The 17938-nt window shown below is 34.7% G+C and overlaps 1 protein-coding gene across 12 annotated transcripts in view; it reads right to left on the bottom strand.

The window, feature by feature from the left end:
* The window catches only part of LOC110833999 (ATP-binding cassette sub-family C member 5), a 39223-nt gene that overhangs the window by 10062 nt on the left and 11223 nt on the right, over positions 1-17938 (bottom strand). For 5 of the 12 annotated variants that reach the window (XR_015535491.1, XM_087350383.1, XM_087350382.1 and 2 more), the window contains 15 exons: positions 14746-14853; positions 13159-13269; positions 10244-10354; positions 8933-9078; positions 8348-8474; positions 7210-7406; positions 6135-6284; positions 5177-5303; positions 4499-4641; positions 4059-4198; positions 2806-2996; positions 1735-1881; positions 1110-1239; positions 871-1024; positions 29-157 (listed from right to left, as the gene is read on the bottom strand). Coding sequence is in view for 11 of the 12 variants with exons in the window: in XM_087350383.1 (XP_087206509.1) it covers positions 29-157; positions 871-1024; positions 1110-1239; positions 1735-1881; positions 2806-2996; positions 4059-4198; positions 4499-4641; positions 5177-5303; positions 6135-6284; positions 7210-7406; positions 8348-8474; positions 8933-9078; positions 10244-10354; positions 13159-13269; positions 14746-14853 (2111 nt within the window). In the remaining variant the exon portion in view is untranslated. The remainder of the gene's footprint in view (positions 1-28; positions 158-870; positions 1025-1109; positions 1240-1734; positions 1882-2805; positions 2997-4058; positions 4199-4498; positions 4642-5176; positions 5304-6134; positions 6285-7209; positions 7407-8347; positions 8475-8932; positions 9079-10243; positions 10355-13158; positions 13270-14745; positions 14854-17938) is intronic. The other 7 variants (XM_022072679.2, XM_087350379.1, XM_087350378.1 and 4 more) reach the window with 7 other exon arrangements.

Here is a 17938-nt window from a genome sequence, read left to right as displayed (position 1 = left end):
CAGGCAAACAATTTCTCATCTTCCTTACCTCATTAAGAAATCACTTTCTTTTCCAAAAGCATGAACTGTACTTAGTCCTTGAACCGTCGTCCCAACCCAGCTAAAGATAGGCGATCGAGACACATTCTCCAATCGTTTCAAGTCACGAATTGCCACTCTAGAAAAACAAAATATCATTCAGAGAGAACACTATAGAGTTGTGTATTATCAGCTCATTATTAACACCATGAAATACAGTCCCTTATGAGAGGCTGATAGTCATGGTCAAGAAATTCTCCGTCTTTCATGAAACATAATGAATTATGCTCACAAGAGTCTAACACTGGATCCCATTCCAAGTCATCTGATTCCAATCCATATCCTCATACCAAATGTAGGATACATTTTAATATTAGTCCCCAATCTATTCTTCGCTTTCCAAATGATTTGTGTCCTTCAGCATTTCATACCAATATACGCTATAAATTTCTCATCATTCCCATGCGTGCTTTATGTTTACTCATTACATTCTCCTTCACTTAATCCCCTAGAAATGAGATCAACTGTAGAGCACATCATACATTGTCTCTGTCCTCCCCTTCCTATATGTTAATTCCAAATATTTCCTTTAGCACCTGTTCCAAAACAGCCTCAATTTGCACTCTTCTCTAAGAATGACAGACCTTGTTTCACCAATGCAATAGGTAACATTGTAGCTTAGTACACCACATATTTAATCTTTAAAGCTTTTACATATGAACGAGAAAGATAAAATATTCTTAACTTAATAGCAGCAAGCTCACAGAAAATGTCTCCTTTTTAAAAAAATTTCAGCAACATCTTGTCTACACAAAAAGGTTCAGTGTAAAGAATACTACAGTTAGTGCTTACCTAAATATCTTACTGATGAAATAATAGATGACTGCAAGAATAACTAATGGGATGATGAACCAAGGAAATACCAAGCAAACAAAAAGAATGGCAAACAGAACAATCCACACGTTTTGTAAAAAAGACTCGATAGTGGTGGGTAACCGGACGTCGACTGTAAAGAATAAAACATATCTTGAGTGCTTATGGTAAAAATATTGCACTCAAACACAAAAATTAAATGCACAAGAACTTATTACCTTCATCCATATCTCGAGAAAAGAGATTCTGTATTCTTCCTGCAGGTGTAGTTTCAAAGAAGTGCAATGGACTATGCATTAGTTTCATAAATAACTGATTATGAAGATAACTGGATGCTCTAAGTGTTACCTACAAGAAAACAAATTTAAACAAAATGAGAGTTCACCACATCATCAAGGTGTATGTAGTACACAATCTCAGTGAAACTTGATAGCGATCTAACCGAGTTAAAGGTGTTGATTTCAATAACCTAGCAATACTATATGTGACCTACATAAATCATGAAGCTCCTAGATGGCTGTCTTCTGGATTGTAGTGCCATGTAGTCTGGCAGAAGTTTACCAGTCTCCATCATCACGCCCCTAATGAGAGGAAGCAAGGACTTCTGAAATGATGGTAAACTTCTACCAAACTACATGGCACTACAACCCAGAAGACAGCCATCTTCATACTCAATGCTGTGAAAACCTCAAATCCTACATGAAATTCCTTTTTTTACTCTCTCCAAATGAAGTAACAAGCAGCTCAGAATAACTTTAGGTTATGTTCTCTGAGCCCATGATGAACAGGGCTTCAATGTTACTCTGATGTGGGTAATAAAGTTATATTAATATTTCTCTGTACCTTTGTAAATGCCAACCCTCTCAGTAAGCTTGTTCCTAGGATGACAGCAATCATGACAGCATAAACCATCTGGTACATAGGGAAGTCTGGGTTGTCACTGATGTTATGACTAGGCTCAGTTTGGTTGTTAACAAATACTGTGGCATTCTGCAATGTGGAAGAAAAATTCTATGCATTATAATACAGAGTTCAAAGATAGCTTCAGATCATACATAATACAGTGTTACATCATCAATTCTGTATTATACCCACAAAAGTTTTTTATGAAAGTAATGGATGATCCTACATATATTTATAAGGAAGTAAAATTTTGGGGATGGACAGTTTGTAAAATTAAAACAGTATATATTAAATTTTAATAAGTGTCATAGAATGTACTACATTAGACAAAACTTAACTCAAGAGACATGGCAAGAATTAAAGATTCATTCAATATATATAAGGGGAGAATATAAAGAAAAATTATTAACACAGTTTAACAGAAAAGTTAACAACAAGTTTCCAAAACAAAATGACATACAGGCACAGAAAAAAATTTAAAAGTGGCTGAAGTCAGAAGAGGCTTCAGTATAATCCAGACAGAAGAGAAAATGAAGGAGACATCAGCCACTGGTCAAAAGCGAAACGTATGTGGTTACTTAATGCTCTCATACGTGCTCTTCAATCGTTAGCAGTACATTTAAATGCTTTTGTGTTATCTTCCACTGGAATATTTATTATTGTCTGCTTTAATTGTGTTATGTCCACTGCAGACTATTATAAAATAGTTGTACATGTTTATGAAGGGCGAGAAAATACAATTCAAATCTTTATGGTAACTAGTTTATAAAACCATTTTGAACAATCAGACATCAATTCAGAACAGAAATCCAATGTTTCACATACCTTCTCTGCCCCCCATCAACAGGAGATATCAAATATTCTACCTGACAATGTCAAGATAGTGTTCAAAATGCATTTTATACAATCAAGAAATAAGTGTTGATGACATTAAATTACTAACAATTAGAATACTTTTCACATCAAGGAATCATTACAATAATAAATACACAAGTGTTACATGTCACTTACACCTCCACCTGCTTTGATCCACAAGGCAAGCCACCATGAACTGAATGCAGTACTACCAACATTCAGCAGACAACTGAGGCACATGAGCAGTATAATGAAGTATCCACCTGCAGCAGAGATGTAGTTCTGGTATGTGTGGAATCGAATGTTCCCCTTCTGGACAAACTCAGGTGTTGTTAGCTGTTCACCTTCTGGAAAAAGAAAAAAGAAACTTTGTGCTCTTTATAACTGAAATTTTAACTTCACTACCTGAACAAGGGTATACAGTGAAACCTCGATGCATCGTTTTTGGCGGGGGTGGGAAATAAAAACGATGAATACGGGAAAACGATAGTTGCGGGAAAGCATTAAAAATTTTAAAAAAACTAAATGTTTCTCTTTCAAAGTTCAACTGGTTTGTCGAAACTTTACGTTTTAGGCCAAACAGAGCCCTTTCCACGTTCAAAATGTTTTCCTTGTCACGTTCACTAATATTATGCGCATAAAAAAACGACTTCACTTTTGCCAATGCAGCATGTGCTTCGGCAAAACTTGGCACAGCTTTGGGCTCACATTCGTCGTCTTCCTCTTCCTCACCACTCCCACCCCCTTCGCAAACAATAACAGGATGGATGTAAATACTATTACTGCCGAACTCAACGAAACGTTGCTGTAGAAGACACTGAACCACTGGAAACGAGATGAACCAGAAGAATGAAAAGTGTCGCCCGCCTTTTCTTTGTACTTATAATACGTAAAAGCATTTGTGAAGAAATTCACACTGCACATGCCATCTGGCATCGCTGGAACGAAATATGAGTGCACCCTAATTAAACTCATAAAATTTCTGACAATGCGCACCGCCATTCACTCCAACTATCACCCCTGCACGGCTGACCCCTCATTCCAAAAGAATGTACTGGTTGGGCGACATAACAGGTTACCGCTACTGTGTATTCCAAAAACATTGTGCGTCTTTCGGTATTAATTTATCTCAAAACCCAGGATTTTAAATTCTAAAAACATCGCGTAAATTTTGTTATAATTTCTCAGAAACGATCATTGCGGGAAAATTGTGGGCCAGGACTAAGATTTTTGAACGATCGATGCGATAAAACGATAGTTCGAGGAACGATAGAAACGGGAAAATGTAACATTATTTTATATGGGATGTATCCGGGACCGAACAAAACGGACGATGCATCCAGGAAAACGATAGTTCGGGGAACGATGGATAGAGGTTTCACTGTAATAACAAAGAATACAATACTTACCTTTGGAATCCAATTTCTCAGTATCTTCAACACTAACTTGAGAACTGGAACTTACAGGTCTGTTCTGAGAGTTTGGTGCCAAATAGTCTGAGTTCAAAACCTCAGCAGCACAAACTGGACTTTCTTCTCCAATCACACATCTGTTATAAAAATATGCAACGAACTGGAGTCAAATACTTTCAAGACAGAAATTTTGACATGCACTGGGTAATATGATGACAGAATGCCATTTCAATACTATTTTCTGGTTTTCAAAGTGACCTGTTCATGGTGACATTTCTTTGCAAGATTTAATTTGTGTATCCTTTTAACTCTAATTCATCAAACCTTCTTGTTTGGTAACCTCAACAATACTAGGTTGAGAGTCCAACCCACAAAACACATTATATAATATACTCAGATGACAGACTTATTTGGCCAGTAATAGGAAAATGACTCACTGTTCCTGTTCCCCTCTTTTGGAATAGTGGGTCTTAACCAACATAGCATAATCCTGTTCCTTAGCCATCAGCTCATCATGTGTTCCATGAGCAAAAATACAGCCATCTTTCATCATGTACACCATGTTGCACTGGTTCAGATACTGCAAAACAAAATAAAAATTGCATGTAATTCTGTTTCCAATATATCAAAATCCACATGGGTCCTCATGCACAGTAAGGCTTGTTGCAAATTGCTTGGCTGTTTTATACATAATTTAACCTTCATCACTTAAAAATGCTATGAACAAAACTGATGGGAAGGAAGAGGTCACAGCCTATTTCACAGTACATTATTTTCTAGTGGCAATAACATATAGCTTGCCATCTTAGTCTCTACTTCAGTAATGTTTTTAGTTTACATAGTACATGTGTGTGTTTTCCTCCTACCTGCAAGATAGTGACATATGTAAAACACACTTGTTTGCTCCCAGCCACTGTACCAGTACCTTTAAAATTATATTAAAATTCTTTTTTATTAGTGAGGAAAAAGGGGTTTTCATATACTTAAACAATAACTAATGTTCAAAGAGAAGACAGGAAAAATATATCACAAAGAATGGGAGGAAACTTAATTCTTCCTGAAAACTGGCATACAAAATGCATGAGAGCCAAAATGTTTTACATGGAATATTGTACCTGTTCCTGATGGGTAACAAGTATAACAGTCTTGTGTTTCAGAGCGTGAAGGATGCATGTGTTGAAAATGTGAGTACCAACATAAGCATCAACAGCACTGAGTGGATCATCAAGCAAATAGATGTCCCTGTAAATAAACAGAAAGCAACATTTTATAAGAACATGCAAGGAGCAGTCATATCTTTTTCATATGCTACAGGATACAATTTTGTCTCCCACTGTCCAGTCTTCTCAAATGTTCCAAAATCTCTAAACTATTTCTATTATTTATAGCCTTTTTATTATGAAAGAAGAGAAAACAGCTGACTATATGAAGTATCATAAAACAAAATACAGTGGATCCCAGTATTTACATTTCTTGGTTCTTTTAGAGATAAGGTTGATAGGATTGATTATATGATTAGTGTGATTAATCCTACAATGTCAGATTGTGAAGTATGGGTGAAAGGGGATTATGTCAATATTTCTGTTTATCCCTGTTCAGTTATTTGATCCTGTCCGGTATAGGAATAGTGTGAATGATGAAAAATTGTGTAAATTGCAGGAAATGCAAAAATCATAAACTCAGTATTTACCTTCGCAGTAACTATTAAAATGCTCAGTAAAAAATATAAGTAAATTACTAAGCAACATATGAACATTTTCACAAAACATAATTCCCAGAGATCAGCAAAATTACCTAACAAATTTTTAAATAGCAGTTAACATGAAAGCAATCACAAATTGGAAGCTAAAATTTTGCTTGCAACATGGTGACAAACTTATCAGAGTAACCAACTGCGGGAAAGAAAAGTTGACAAATCCCATGAACTGGTACAAAACCTGAGAAATTCAAGTCAAACTTCACTATACTGCTGGAACAGAAACCATTGAAACAGTAGAAATGTTAATGCGAGTGAAAAAAGATAATATAAATTATGGGAAAACAAACATTCTGAGAATACAAATACCCACTGACCTGTTCGCATACAGAGCTCTTGCCAGTGCCAGACGTTGTTTCTGACCCCCTGACAAGTTTATCCCTCTTTCACCTATCTCTGTTTGGTCACCACCAGGCAGCATGTTTATGTCCTGAGTCAGTGAACAGCTGTATATAGCTTCATAGTACCTGAAACAAAAACCAATGGACAATGAAGACCATCAGGCTCTGTGTGCGGAGAATACAGATACCTAGTAATTGATGACTTAATGAAAAGTATGTTTCAATATTTTTAGTAACCTTATGTAATGTCATCATACAGACCTCCAGCAAGTGCTACCAAGCAGGTTTCTGCTGTACCTCCTTAATGTATTGGATGTTCATTTACTTCAGAATCATATCTAAAGTACAGATATTGCAGAGCATTTGGAAAAACTTTCTTTGTTAAATACAGAGTGTTCCATGTAAAACACAACCCTAATTACAACAGTATTTGTAAGCTTTGGTAACATCAAAATAACTAGTTCAATGAATTTCTTTGTTTTCATTTCTTAGGAGTCACTAACAGAACAGCATATGACAGACATTTCCTTTGACAAACACTTCCTGAATCCCAAAATGTTACCAATCATAATGCTGTCTTAGTGGTACATCCTTATCAGGATACACAATACTAAATGCTTCATGAACAGCAGCAAATGATTTTAATGCAAAGCATTGTTCAACAATCAATACACATTTTGCTTGTAAACATACCAGTAGCTTTTTCGTAACTGGAACAAGCAGAAACCTATTATCCCGAGACCTTGGCTCAATTGTTATGGGGGAGGTTGGAAGAGTATATTACATGTGAGTGGACCTGCTTCTGATTTAATTTTTGTACTGTAGAACATTGTTGTTGTAGTTGTTGTTGGGTTGCATTTTAAATGGTATGTCCTGAATAAATCATATCTCATCTCAACTATTCATCCAATCATTCCACCCATTTAATCAATTTTCCACCAATCATCCATTCACTGATCCATCCACCAATTGTTAAAACTTGGTAAGCGAAACAAAATAATATGAACAGGACTGCTAAGACTACTCACAACCCACAGCTACTACACTTCACCTCTTTGAGTCAAAATTTTCCCCAAAAAGAATGTTATCCCTCAAAGTTGCATTAAGTATCCACGGCTCCTGACTGACGTATGCACAAGAGCCATCTCTCGTAACTTGACCTGACACAAGCCGCAGTTGCCCCAAGGCAGCTAGAAGCAATGCTGTCTTGCCAGATCCAACATGACCACAGACACCGATCAGGTGGCCCTACAAAATGTATAAATAATTACATATAACTGTGATGTTAACAACAGTCTGGTTGAAATAACTGAAACAAACACAATTGACACAAATTTCTATTTTGATTGTCTTCTGTTACTACATTTCTACCATAACAATTATTTTCTACTGATCAAAACCCATAGATAACTTTAACATTTGCAGATGGCTTTTGCCTTTACATACAACAAATTCAGGCCAGAAGACCATTGTTTCTAAACAATATATATCAGTGTTAATACAATCAACAAAGGCTAACAAATGAATAAGCAGGTATGGGCTTGAAAACAAATTACGAAGCCTACATTCCTTTAAACAATTCCATCTACACAGATATTAGCACAAATAAATAACTAATTATATAATACAGTGATCTGTTTTCACTAATGCAAATTCTCTTTATGTCACTGTTGCTAGATATAATATAAAAACTTTGTTTCATTCTGACGTATGTAATTTTTAATATACAAAGAAAGCGTCACACAAAATTTGTAGGTACACTTATTACCTGTCAAAACATAAAAATTAATATTCCTAACTCCTTAGTTACTGCCACCAAAAAGGTGACTCATTCTACAATGGGTTACACCCCTGTAAATTGATACATATAACAAAAATAGATAAAACAGTAAATGTATATGAACTACCATTTTGATATTAACTGGCACCAGAATACACTGATGCTAAATTTATAATCTGCATCACAAACCCTGAAAAACCCTGGAGAAGGTTCAACATAGGTAATAGGCTTTCAAATTTGGAGACAGATATCGATGCTCCTCGTAACACTGAAACAAAACTGTGGACATGCAAAAGCACATATACAAAGTCACCAGCCACCTTAACAAAAGTTGTAAATAATAAGAATAAAACACATTAGGATTTTAAATACAAAATGAAAACAAAGGTTCCCATGTCATAAGACTTACCTTAGCAACCTGAAAATTTATGTCACGCAAGGCGTTCACATTGGGACACTCCGTGTTTTCACACGGATTTAGTTTCTCCTTCTCCTGATCTGTTGCATGGTTCTGCTTTTGTAAGACACCAAGTGGACTGCATGCAGAAAAAATAAATAAATAAATTACTATCCCAAGGGAATATATTACTTCACAAACTTCATATTTCTGAATGATCATCACTAGTCTTCCACATCTTAAGCCCAGTGGCTTACATTTCAAAAATGGTGTATGGAACAAGAACAGTATGACTAGTTAAGAGGTTCACAGATGAATTCAGAAGTTAAATGTGACTCTTAGTGTTTAATTAGATGGTAAATTGTGAACAGTGGGTATGCAAAGATATGGAAGTAGGCAGATGGGGCTTTGGCAGTATTTATTTACCTGGATACACAGAAAATATAAAGCAAAATAGCTGGTAGCTTGATGGTTTTTGTTTTGGCTTTTATACAGTGAAGTTTCTGTATAGGGCAATCACAGTTTAGAAATGAAATAGAATAAGAACAAAACTTACATGAATATTTATTTTTATATATAGTGAGTGTAAAAACATACCTTAAATTGTTCTTTTCTGCATCAGTACTGGACTTGTGGAGGGTGACAGAGTCCCATGATAATGTGCCCCTGCTAATACAAACGGCCTGAGTTTTGTCGATAGGACGCGTGATATACGGACTAATGTCTTCCAGCAGTAAGATGCTCTACCAATAACAGAAGTTACATTACTTGACTGTATCTCACACAAATGATATAATTACTTTCAGCCTACTGTCAACTTGATATTCAAGTCTATGTCAACAAATAATTACTTGTATTAATTGTTATATAAATTCAATTAATTTTATTTTCAGACAATCAAGTTATTAATATAAATTCTGAATATAAAATCATATAAATAACAAAATAAAAAGTGTTAATAAAACTTAAGTTGTATAATTAAATTTCAAAGCACAACTCTAGAAAGACAATTTAAATGACAGCACCCCAAAAGCAAAGATTGCAATAAATATTATGGAAGCTGCCCTAAGCAAAATATAAAGCACTCATACCCAACACCAGAAGTGTTATTTCCAAGCAACGAAAACAGACCATACCAAGTTCAACAATTGAAAAGATTACAGCTCTTTTTCTGGTGGTATACAATGCTATGTAATGCCAGTAACCCTCTTATATAACACATAAATAAAATAAAATAACTGATTCTGAAAATCACAGAATGACAGAGATTTGAGTAAGCACAAAGCACCACTCCCTCAAAGAGTGCTGGGGCATGGATGCAAAGATGTATGCCCTGGATATCAGCACTATGTGGAGGCAGGTCTTCTATGACATCTCAATTCTCATGTAGACACTTCACAAGCCTGAACTTTAACCCTAGGTATTCTAGATATGTCGCACTCACTCTGGCATACCTAACACTCTGAAAGAGGTGGTAGTAACAGAGGCAAATTTACTGAACTCAAACCCAGGCCACCTGGGTCTTAGACAAAACAACAGATACAGATAAATGCATATAATAATATGTTAGCAATTTTTTTAATTTTTGTTCTATGAATAAAGATGCAATATAACATACCACTGTGTACCACCAGCTAAAGAGAACTGATTCTAGTCAAATTTCACCATAATGGAAATGAAAAAGCATCCATTTCCCAACCTTATAAAACAGCAAAATTAATTAGATTTTCACAACTTAATGTAGTAACTTTGTACGAATCACTAAAAACACACGGAACAGTTCACAGACCAACAATCTGTAACAAACAGTTTTTAAATAAAAATCAAGTTGCACTTTTAAGCAATAAAACAATATTTTTGAGGAGTATATTTTTTATCACACAACTTACAATTACTGTTTTAAGCTACCTTTATCCTGCTGAATGACACAATTCCTTCATATATATTTTGTACTCCAATTTGCAAAATGTTGAAAGAGTTCCGTATCTGAGTGTTGAGAAGAGATACCATGGGGAATGCCTGAAATAGTTTTCATGAGTAAAATGATACCAAAAATATTTATAATAAAATTAAAACTAAGGTGATTTATACAAACACACGGTATTATATGCAAAGTTGTATCTGTGCCAAAGTTCCACATATGAAGGCATGTAGAAACACGGAAGTAAAGACGCACATATTCTAGACCACAGCACTGAATGGAGGTGAGTGATCAGCTTCTTGGTGAATTGTATTATCTATGGGGGAGAAGCTTCCAGCATCCTCTGGGTAAATTTGGATGTGGCGATGAGATAAATCTATAAACATGTGATGAATCAGAGCATGATCATCCATCCTGTACTGTCACATTACTGAAGCAGCTATATCGACACATATACACAACAGAGCAACATTTCATGCAATACACTGACATACTGACATATGGACACACACACTAACATCATATACTCTGTTACATAAAGATTACCAGAGGGGATAACTTCATGAATACCCTGGATAAGTACTTGGGAGATTACAGATTTAAATAGTGGCCTGGAAATCATACATCCTGACAAAGTATTTGTGGCTATCCCTAGTCACACTACAAAAATATAAGGATAGAGCCTTAAATGAGGCGGCAACTGCTTCCTTCCACATCTTTCTAATTCATCATTCATTAATCATCCCATTTGACACCATACAACCTGACATACTGACAGCATAATTAAATAAACCATAAATACACAAATAATAATAAAAGAACAGGCCTCTTAAGAAGCTAATAATACTCCTCTATAAAAATATTGCTAACCAATATGATTTAATTTCTCTCACACAAAAATTTCAAAACAAAAAGAATATAATTTTAAACAAAATTGTTTATAACAGCTAATAAAGTATATTAATAATCAAAATATATTAAATTTCTTCATTTCACAGTACACTATGAATGCATTTGTACAGAAGGAAGTGGTTGTGGCTTATTTTAAGAAACTATCCCAGCACATATTCATAGGAACTAAAGAAAATCCTGAAAGATAATATCAGAATAGTCAGTGGTTAGGCTGAAATTCAAAAGCAGAATCTCCAACTATGAAACAAGAAGTAACCACTACACAATCACATGTTAATGTTCCAGAAAAATTTATGTAGTTTCAGACTTACCCACAATGATTGCACCATATAGGTCCTTACTCAACAGTCAATAATCACTCAACTATTCAAAAAAATTTGTGATTATTCTATCTGCCAACGGACAATGCCAAAGCCAAAATTAATCTAGTTCACACCTTTCTTAAAATCCATGTAAATTGTGCTGTCCTACTTACATACTGGTCTCTTTCCAATTAAACTTATTTATATTTCATTTTGTCCATGCACTGCGCATCACAACACATTTCAGTTAATCAATACCCTTTACAATGCAATGTGAAGTATCAAGAACTTCATCGTATCATTTACTGAAACATCTTACTTCCTCCTTCAATTCATATATTCTCCTGAACAACAGAACATACGGAAAAAATAAAAAATTTGAAATGACAGAAAAAAACCAATTTAGGAAACCGTTTATGTATCATAAATTGAATGCCCACATGTGGGCAGGAAGGTATTATTAAAATGTATCTACAGTAAATAGGGTAAAAGAGTGCAGACTATATTCTTCTGACTCAATTAAACTTCTATACTATTCTCAGTCTACACACAACAGTTAAACAACTTTTCTGTTATTTATTTCATGTCAGTATTTTCTTATGACATATTTTGGACAATACTGCTCATCATCAGAGAGAACTACTTATAGCCTATTTTGATGCTATTAATACATTTTGTTTCCTACATGTAACAAATATTTGTTACAGCCTGTGATATCACCCAAGTTGCTAATATTATAATACTGTAAAATGTCAAAATATGAACACAGAAATACATAAATGTAAATGACATAAATGAAGATTAAAATTAAAAACTGTTTGCCATTCTGGCTCAAGATTTGATCCACAAGCATGAACTTCTAAACATGGTAATGAACCTTCGGGTTCCATGAAATGCAGAAAATTTTCTGACTAGCCGAGTGATTATTAGCTTCTCTCATATGTCCAAAGACATTAGCTGCCTCTCACAGGATTAATATGTTAATGTTAAAGACTACCATTACAATAACTTACACTTCAAATCAGCCAAAATCATGCAGATGACTATCTTTAGGGTTGTAGCACATGTAGTCTGATATTAGTTTACAAGCTTTCCAGAGGCACGTGCTTTCTCCATCATCAGGGTAATAATGGATGCAGCAAGTACCTCTGAAACACTCATAACTTCTACCAGATCACATGGTGTTACAACCCAGAAGACAGCTATCTTCATACTCGTCACTGTAAGAAGTTCAAATGATATGAAATTATGCAATACCAACTGTTACTCAAATTTATGTAAGTATACAGACACATGCCAATAATCTTCACAGTTTCTGAACTTAGCATAAGTCCTCAATAACCACATGCTGCAAGTGAAACATGCTAACAAATAACAATAAGGGTATAATACTTGAATCCAAACACTGAAATGTAAAATAAACTACTTACAGTAGTTCATGGCAACCCACCATGTATAAAATGACACTATTATTTGATTTTTTACTAAAGTTTAGCTTTTCCCAACAGTTATAATCAGAATTATATACGAAAACACCAATACGACAAGCAAATCCACAAGAATGTCACCACATATAGAAAAGCGCATTACTGGGTCACAGCATTAGTTACTTCAGTATCATCTACTTTGCTTTATGAGTGTGCAAAGAATAAAATTGAAATTTATAAGAAAGACTAAACAGAAAGCACCTTAATTCTTGAAAGTGATACTAGGGCATCACATACTGATCTGGTACTCTGCCGTATTCTGCTCAATGCATCTTTCATTTGATTGCTAAGAAAGGGTACCAAGGAAAATGCCTGTAAAACAAAACCATGAAAGCTCTATGTTCTAAAGTAATACAATAGCAAGTAACTACACTGCAAGAAAGACTCAAAAAGAACAAAATAAAGTCATCTTGCTTCAACTTTGGACTTGCAGGAACAGCATGATATACCAACATTATTACACTTAAACTAATCATTCAACACATAAACGGTGCCAAATAAAAGTGATCGAGACATTACATTTCAGGACTTAACACTCTCATATCCTGATTCCCTCAAGGTTTGACACCGTTAATTCAGTTTACTTAAAAACATTTTTTCAACTACATGCTATACAGAGTCAAATGGTAGGCTGACATGAATGATTGATTGCGGTCTGAAAAGAAAGAGTCATTGCCTGTTTTTAGGTACTATCCCAGCATTTTGATACTGGAACTTGGATTCTGGGCAAATAATAAAAACTTAGATCTTCCAAATACAATCTAGGAGTGCTAACAACTGAACTATAATGTTCAGTCATTTCCCATTATTGAAGGCATGTACAATATTCATGTAATTTCAGATGACTCTACCTTGGTTTTCAGGTGACAGAAAATGAAGGTTACTGTCATCACTTTTTTTTTTTAAAAAAAAAGTGTTCAGTCTGACGACAGGTCCATATGAACAGGATCCTTCTATCCTTTTCTCGGACTGGGACCTGTTCATATACATTCTTGGCAGATGATCCAGAAGTGGTTTGCCATTGTCTTCTTCTGTGTGTGAATGGAGTAATTGTTGGGACGCCACGGAGAAACCGGGGAAGCCCCCGGAGGAAAACTCCGTGTTGCCTAGACCACAGCCTTGCCCAACACAAGTTATAAATTCGGGCACCGCCGGGAATCGAACCCGAGATCCCAGGATTACAAGGCCAAAAAATAAATTATTCTTGTCCTGATGACAGAGGCAGCAAGTACCTCTGAAACAGTGGTAAACTTCCACCAGACTACATGGCGCAGCGACCCAGAAGACAGCTATCTTTATGTTAGTATTGTTAATGACAGATACAAGGACAGGTTTCACAGAAAAAAGTCAATTATTGTCTACAAAATCATGGGACAGCCTTACTCATACACACAGCAAGTGTTATACAGCTCTTTTAAAATTCAAATACATTTATGGACTTCTTCTTTTATAATCCATGCTCTCTCTTCCCTCCAACAGTATCGATAATCAAGAGTAATGTGTATAATATTATGAAATACACAAAAACCAAGACTATCATAAAGATAATAAAAAATACAATGCATACAGGCTATACTCCTGTAGCAGCACATGCACACGTACAAGAAGACAAAGTGAAAATGTATTGCGTGCATTAAAAACATTGCTCATGCTGAATAATGCTACAGATGGTGAAGAAATTCTAAACCACAAATAATGAAAGAAACTAAGAAGAAGACCAAATATGCTATTTCCCATGAGAATATTAACAAAACAAATGCACATGCAAATGGAATAATTTTAAAAAACCTGTAAGCTAAGCACTGCTTTACAGCCTGTATAAATCTTTGAGCTGAATTCACTGCTGTGACTGAGAAGCATCTGCATTTGTTGCATCAGACAAATCAACGAGAATGCCTGAAAAAAGGAATTTCAGTTACCTACTCTGAAATCTCACAATAAACAGAAACCATTATTAAAATTCTTAACTAACTTCACAAATTGCTGTTGAACATCACACTGCATTTTATAAACATCTGATGGCTGAGATATTCAACACACTATAAAAAAATTATTAAAATGTGTAAAAAAAGTTATCTCAATCAGGCAGTTTGTGTGTAACAAATTAACAGGCATTCAAATTTCTATAAAGTCTAGTCATAGATATACACAACCTTCTGAGTAAGTTACCAACATCTTTATGAACCCATTGTGTTTACTTCTGGGCCATAATATTACATTAGTCCAAGAATTACCTTTCTACCGTACTTTTTTTTTAAATTTTTACTGCAGAAACTTGAGAATGATAAATTACACATCCTAGAAGGTTACCAATATAGAATTCCTAAGTTAAATATTATTGAACCTTGTTTAATACCGAATTCACATAAAACAAAATAATTTTCAGATCAGCCGTCTTGTGCATCTGTTCTTTTACATGCAATGAGGCGTCACAAACATGCCATCAGCAGAATATACATCTACAGAACTGCATACAAATATCTAGAAATGACTTATCTTTTCCATTATATCTAAAAACTGTACAAACACTCCAATAAAGTTTAACAAAAACAACATTTTAGAAAAATTTTACTTGTTCACTAAACCTTTAAATCCAACTCTAAACATACCCACTGCCTAGAAATGGCACATGACATGCCAACCCAAAATACAAGGCACATTCCAAAAGTAAGTTCTGACTTGCTGCAACACTGCAATAGTGAACACAGCATAAGCAAATCATGTTCAGTTTTCAACAGTCTTTTCCTCCCTCTCTATATATGTATCTTTGAACTAAAGGAACACTTTAATACCTCTTCTTTAGTGCTTAGTATATTGCTGTCCACAATGCAGTTCATCACTGATTGATAATCAATTCTTTGAACTCAAATCATTTATGTACAGAAAAGAGGCGTAAGTCAGATGGGTTAAAGTTGGTGATGGAGCACTTCAACCATTATGTTAGAGGGAGAAATCACAGAAACACAAAATTTGAGAAGCATGTGTAACTCAGTTTTGGAATTCATCTAGTACATATCAATTTTTGTCCATTCAACTCTGTTTTTAATACAAATTCTGAATCTATTCATACTATATGCTTTGTAAATATTTCAGTTTATTGCAGAAATTTTAAACAATATGAGCTGAAAAGGTGGGCCGCTTGCTCCCACTAAATGTTCTCATGTAACACCTAAAACACTATTATAAAAATGTAATGGTTGAAAAATGTTGCAAAATAAGAGTTAAATATTGTAAGCTAGCATGCATCTGGTCCTTATGTTCATCTGCAATTAAAACACGAAATGTTACTTAACAAAACAAGACACAAAGCTTAATACAACATAACAAACTGTTAATTACTAAAACATGACACAAAAACACACATTTGTTTAAAATCATTCAAACATGCTTATTCAGTTTCTCTACAATACTTGTTATGCATAAGTATTATATTCTAAGACATGCTTGCTGCTAAACAAATGGAACAACCGCTTAAGGACTGGGTTGTCATCTTCTAGGTCATGATGCTGTATAGCCTTGTAGGTGATCAGGAATATTAATTTCTATCCTGAAAATGGAAGTGATGGTTCTGCCAAATGTCTGAAACACCTACAAGACCACACAATATCATAATCCAGAAGATAACAATCTTCACTGCAATATAAAGCTCAAATCTCACTTAGGGATTAACAGCCGATGTTCTTACAAAAAAAATTATGTCTGGTCGCACACATCTTTGTTCAGCATCCATTCTCTCCCATCCTTACCAAACTGTTTGTCAGTTACATACTTTTTAAGCCCTTTGTACTAACAAAAATATTCTCCGATTACTACTACAGTGTTATGGCAGCCCAATGCTGGGAAGCATTATATGGCAGTCAGGCTCACTCCAACATGATTATTTTTCTTGTTTGCCAAAATGACCTCTCAACCCTCATTAACACACCCAAAAATAATTATTTCTGTGTCAATACATTGACTGACTACCACTACCTTACACTATCAAACCACTTAATCTAAATGTTATTTACACACTATGTTTCAGAATATTAAGCACAGCAGAGCAAGTCTGATTTTACTCTGTTCTACTAAATTAGCAAGAGAAGGGATTAACAAAAACATGAAATATTAAATCATTCACAAAAACAGCAACAAAATTCATTCGGAGCTTGAGTATTTTAAAAATAAATGAAAACATACAGTAGTTAGAAACATGCTTGGTTTACAGCAGGCCTGTCTGGCCATTATTTATGTAGGAAAATATATCACTTTGGGAAAATCAAAATGTAAAAAACCTGCATAAAATTTAGAGAATTTTTTTTATAATCTTTGGATAAACAATTTCAATGCAATGAACATACTAAATATGAAAGAAAAGTAACAACCTCTACATAAAAGAATTACAACATAAACATATATCAAATGATATGTAAAACAATACTTAGCAAGTCATTGTATCAAATCCATATTTCCTTTCTCTAACAAGGCAACCTAGGTCAAAAGATCAATTACAACATTTTTATGGATGCACATGTGAGATTTACAGGCTTGATCTAGAGTAATCATGCATAATCCATGCAAGAATATGCTCAGTCAGTTCTATCTTATGACTACAGAACCAAAGACAAACAAACTAAAATTGTGATGATGAAAAACATGCAGAATATGTTATAGGAGTCAAATAACAGCTCACCTCAACATTTTTATTCAATGCAGGTAAATATCAAGTATCTGTTAGGAATATAATATTTTAAAAGCATGATGATGCACAATTCCATATCCAAATAAGCTCTGAAAGGAAGAGAAACATACTGATGGATTTCAAAAGAAGTAAATCACAGTGCACAGATGTCACTTGTGTAGCAAATCACTACTTGACTGCATCAACTTTCAATCTAATGACAGGAAGTAAGTAGACTCCAAACAGCTATGGTGCAGACAGAGTGGAAGAGTGTAGCAATAACTGAACCCTGACTTACAGGACTGCATAACTATTCATTAA

The sequence above is a fragment of the Zootermopsis nevadensis genome, unplaced genomic scaffold (genome assembly GCF_977971745.1).
Source record: "Zootermopsis nevadensis isolate Lab colony 2312 unplaced genomic scaffold, Znev_1.0 Znev_ptg000017l, whole genome shotgun sequence".
NCBI classification, from domain to species: Eukaryota; Metazoa; Arthropoda; class Insecta; order Blattodea; family Termopsidae; genus Zootermopsis; species Zootermopsis nevadensis.
The sequence above is the reverse complement of the archived record's forward strand: the minus strand, read 5'-3'. Positions and strand labels throughout refer to the sequence as shown.